Here is a 5,037-nt window from a genome sequence, read left to right on the forward strand (position 1 = left end):
AGACTGAAGCCATGCATTATTATTTATTTTTTTTGCAGCTGGATAGAAAAAAGTATTTTTCATCAGAAACGCTTAGTCATGTTTCACACTTACCCTTTAACACGTGTGTGACAACAATCATGAGTCAGCAGTTCTCACACAGGTGGTCACATGCTGTCCCCCTTCAGCACGTTTGTGGAATAACCGGATGCACACACACACACACACACACACACACACACACACACACACTTTCCCTCTCGTCTCGTTGGTCTTGCTGGTCTTGCTGGTCAGGGCTCTTTCCTGCCACCTTTGTTTTTTCTGGTGAAAATGGCTGTTAATAAAACGTACATTAGTATCGGCTATGCCTCGTTCGGTATGCTCATGGGGTTCTCTGCTTTCTTGGTGTGGAACATCGCGTTCAAACAGCCGTGGACTGCAGCCATGGGAGGACTGTCAGGTAAACACCGTGTGTGTGTGTGTGTGTGTGTGTGTTTGTCCTGGTAAACCACAGGTGTCCTTACATGTGCATGTTTTTTTATTCAAGTCTTGTGTTAGAACACCAGTGACCGCTCTCCTCAGGCTGAAGGTGAAAAATGAGCCTGTAGTTAGACAGAGACCACAGTGCAAACGTGTTTTTGAAGGGCAGATATGTCAAACAATAAGTTAAAGTATGGTGTTTTTTTTTTTAATATCAGGGTAATATATCCTGCTGCTGATTTTTCCATTTTCTGTCAAGTTTCAGCTTCCCCCCCCCCTATATAAGCTAATTAAAACCTTTGAGATTGAAGGTATTATAAAGTGCAGAAATATCAAAACTTGGGCCACATGATAAAATATTATTTGTCTTTAAAAAAATTCATAGCTTATAATAAATAATAATAAATGTTATAACAGAAAATATTAAAAGGACAGTATCAGTGTTTTTAATGTGTCATCGCACATGCCTGTACTTATTGTAATTTACAGAATTTATCTGTATATTATGTATGAATAGGTTTTTTTTCCCGACCTTCATTTCAAAACTGCAAATTAATTTTTATATTTTGCTTAAATGAATACAAACCACTGTTTGCTCGGAAGGCACATGTTTGCATAAAATTTAAGGCAAATCTTAGGCATTAATGTAAAGGAATTGTTTGACAATAATATGATCCTTTGAGTGGGTTATGTTAACAGTTTTTTCCATGTTTGTGACCTTTGAGCTGGTTTATAAGTCCATATCTCTAACCTCTGCACTCATCTGTTCACAGGATGTATTGTTATCAATTAAAGTGGCACAATACATGTTCCCAAAGATAAAACTAACTTGTCTTGGGTAATTTGTGATGATTTTTTATTTTTTATTAAAGAACAAATGTAGTATTGTCCTTCATTCTCTCACACAAATACGATTGGTGACTGCATACATGAAGTCAACCCATTTCCTAAAATAACGGCTACAATATGAAACATAACTGGTAAAAAAATGCATTCTCATTTTCAAAATGGGAACTAGCTGCAACTGGTTCCATGTCTGCTTTAATGATACACCAACATTATATTATCTTCCCCAACAAAATTTCACAAGATGTCCTTCATTTCAGTACTATGAAAAATGTGTTTATTCTTCAGCTTTCAACAATGAGCCCCGACATTCACTGGAAACACAGACACTGATGCTGCTGTCAGATTGATACAGTTAAAATTCAGCCTCAGTGAGGGTTGTTACTAATTGTTACTGGTTGGTGAAAAGATGGGACTTTTACTTTTGGCTGAGATTTACAACACTGTGGCTCAAAAAAAAGGGGGAACTTAAAGAAAGAAGTGTGATTGGCAACATGCTGTGTCATGATGTGCCTGAAGATGCACACTCACTCTGGATAACAACATCAGTTCATGACCATACAAACACAGGTCAACGTCTGTTATATACGAGCAGTTACAATCTGCTGTGTATGTCTTCTTTAAAAATGGTTTTGCACGTTGTAGTTCATTGTGTACAAGCATGCCATTACTTTATTGATTCAAGTAGTCAGCAGAGAGCGTTTTGAGAACCTTTCCGTGTTGGTGAATTCAAGGAAACTAATTTCAAGGTTTTGAAAGTTAGTCACTAAAAATCAACGTTCATATTATCATTTTTCTGTCATAATTTTATGTCTATGTACTATTTGTACAGTGTTTGTGATGAAATAATAGAGTTGCATAAGAATGCAACTATAACAATGCCGCCTGTAAAAAAACTAAAAGTCAAAAAAAATTCCGCTGCACATGAAATCTATCAATGTGTAGTTATTAGGTCAAACAACTCTCTGTCTAGTATTTAGTCTTCTGAAAGCTAACCTGTCAGTTGTTCTTTGTCCCTCAGGTGTGCTGGCCCTTTGGACCCTGATAACCCACGTCATGTACCTGCAGGACTACTGGAGGACCTGGCTGAAGGGCCTCAAGTTCTTCTTCTTCATCGGAGTCTTCCTCTCTCTGTTAGCAGTCGTGGCCTTCATCAGTTTCCTTTCTATTGCCATCAACAACAAGGAGTGTGAGTTCTTCTACATCGCCTTCCTGTCTCTCATAACTTGGTGTTCGCGCTGTTCCTCACTAAATGTGTTTATGTTCTGCAGTATATGGTAAATCAGACTAATGCTGTTTGTCATCACACTGAACACACGTAACTAACAGCACTAACTGACACAATGTAAGTGTAAAGTCCAATACTTAAGTGGCTCAAAAAGAAAGATCAGACACAAAAATGTAAATAATCACAATTAACAAAACATTAAAAGATGCAGCACAAGTTGAAATATCTGAAAGAAGCTTGATAACACGACGAATCAGATGATTGGTTTGAATCGAGGTTAGTGTCTCCACTCCACCTCCACCTGACTCTTTTAGGTTTACTTTATGTAGAGATTTCCTACAATTCCCAGATTGCCTGTTGACAACCCTGAGTGATCTTTTCGGAGCAAGTTTCTCCAATTCAGAAAATGCCAAATTGTCATCCCTCTTACACAAATCGCAACTCGCAGTGCATTTTAGTCTGATATTGTATCTCTGTTTCATACTTATTTGAGTCATTTTGGTCAGTTTTTCACAGTTTGGGCCACTTCATGGTGAATGATAAAATGTGTATTATACAGAAATCTTATATTTCCATTTGATTCGAACATGTGATTTGAAAATGTTTTATACTCATGAGGTGTTGATTGATTGATTTTCTTATTCCCTTTCTATACATTTTCATTGACTGCACCTGTCAATGTGGTACTACATTCTCCTTATTATAGGATTTATTTGTTGTACCTTGTTTACCAGCAGCAGAATTTCTTTCCTGCTCCACTTCCCTTTTTCTCTCCATTTTTAGATAATTTCCTTATATGTTTTTCCTAATTTCAATGTTAATTGCTACTGCAGATATTAAGTATACCACACAAATAAATGAACTTTACAATTGAAATCACGTAGTATTATCAGAATATTATACTTTATTGCTATTTTAAAAGACTGATAAGGCAGACACAAGGTAAATCCTTATTTTGGATTGACATTTCTGGCTCAAAGCATACATGTGATCTATCATCTGACCTAGCAGAAATGACGAGTAAGTCCCTTGATAAGTGCGTCTTTTTTCACTTTCTGGGAAGAACTTTAATACTACTAAGTTGAAATGATAAAGCTTTCTAAAGTGTTATTCTTTAAAGTTAATGTTAGTATGGGCCAAGGCCTTTTCACCCAACATCGGCGGCCGACCTCACTGATGCTCCTGTGGATGAATGGGAGCAAACCGCGTAGCCGTGCTCATGCATCTTGTGGCAAACCTTTGCAGAAGAGTGATAGTTTTTTTTAAAGCAGCAGATTAATGTTCATGGTCTGTGTCTCTCCCTCCGACAGCCCTGAAGGACCCTCAGAGTCTCTACCTGTCCTGTGTGTGGAGCTTCATGAGCCTCAAGTGGTCCTTCCTGCTCGCCTTGTCAGCTCACCGCTACCGCAAAGAGTTTGCTGACATCAGCATCCTCAGTGACTTCTAAGGGCACTTAAACATCCCTTAGTGATGTTGGCACAGACTTTGGAGTGTCTCGCTGTGCTGGATTCCCAGCCTGAGAGTCCAAAGGTGTTGAAGAACATTTTAAAAGGAATCAGAGGAAAGGTTGGAATACTTTGTGTTGTGGATGAGCACTCTGATCCTTGTTACTTACTTGCCTTCTTGGCCCAAACCTCCTCGCCCTTTTTGTATAGTGTTTCCAGGGTTTGTTGCTGACTTGGCCACTTTACAGACACATCCAGTTCTACTTTATAAGATGTTTGATAGATTTCTTTCCTCCTCAGCACCCTGCTTCGTCATGCATCTGCACAATTTCTTCATGACAAAATAAATCCAAAATATGGTAATGTTTTTCAGTACTCAGTGAAGGGAATTACTGTGCTTCAACACACTCCTCAGTGGTAATTATCAGTTGCAGTTTCATGCTGTAGCCCCTAGAGGGTGCCATCCTTCCAACAGTTAAACACCATGTACAGTACAGGATGTGTGCTCAACACCCTGACTTACATCTTAGTATTATTAAAAAGAAAAAAAATCTTGTTCAATGAATGAGGAAATGTTGCACATACAGCGGTCAAATGGATGTAATCTGCATATCACATTTCATCACTCCAGATGGTGAATACATGATGTATATCCAAGAACCTCTTGGAACACAAGAAGTGTGTCGGGTCCTGCAGAGGGCAGGTCACCCCAAACCCTGCAGCATCAACATGAATGTGTTCATGTGAGAAGCAACACATGTCCTGGTTTGATGTATTTGTGAACCATGAAGGATAATTTTTTAATGTAAAGAATGATTTTTGTATTATTTTTATCAGTGTGAAAAGATCAGTGTGTACAGTGTGAGCATGGGCCTCAGTCATGGCTTTAATTTGTGACAGTAGTGTCACCACTAATGTGCATGCATGTTTATTGTCCTCATCTGAACTATAAATGAAATTTATATTGTTGCTTTATGAGATTATTTTGCTGTATTTCCTTTTATCTCTGTACATGATAGAAATGAAGTATGAATGAACGCCGGTGTGTTTGTTTAAAGG

The 5,037-nt window shown here is 38.2% G+C and overlaps 1 protein-coding gene across 1 annotated transcript; it reads left to right on the forward strand.

Annotated features, from left to right (window-relative positions):
- Positions 1-216: 216 nt before the first annotated feature.
- LOC129106132 (heme transporter hrg1-A-like) lies at positions 217-5,037 on the forward strand. The gene is made up of 3 exons (XM_054617468.1): positions 217-439; positions 2,327-2,494; positions 3,844-5,037. Exons 1-3 carry the CDS (start codon positions 310-312, stop codon positions 3,978-3,980), a joined length of 435 nt encoding a protein of 144 aa, XP_054473443.1. The 5' UTR covers positions 217-309; the 3' UTR covers positions 3,981-5,037.

The sequence above is a fragment of the Anoplopoma fimbria genome, chromosome 17 (genome assembly GCF_027596085.1).
Source record: "Anoplopoma fimbria isolate UVic2021 breed Golden Eagle Sablefish chromosome 17, Afim_UVic_2022, whole genome shotgun sequence".
Classification (NCBI taxonomy): domain Eukaryota; kingdom Metazoa; phylum Chordata; class Actinopteri; order Perciformes; family Anoplopomatidae; genus Anoplopoma; species Anoplopoma fimbria.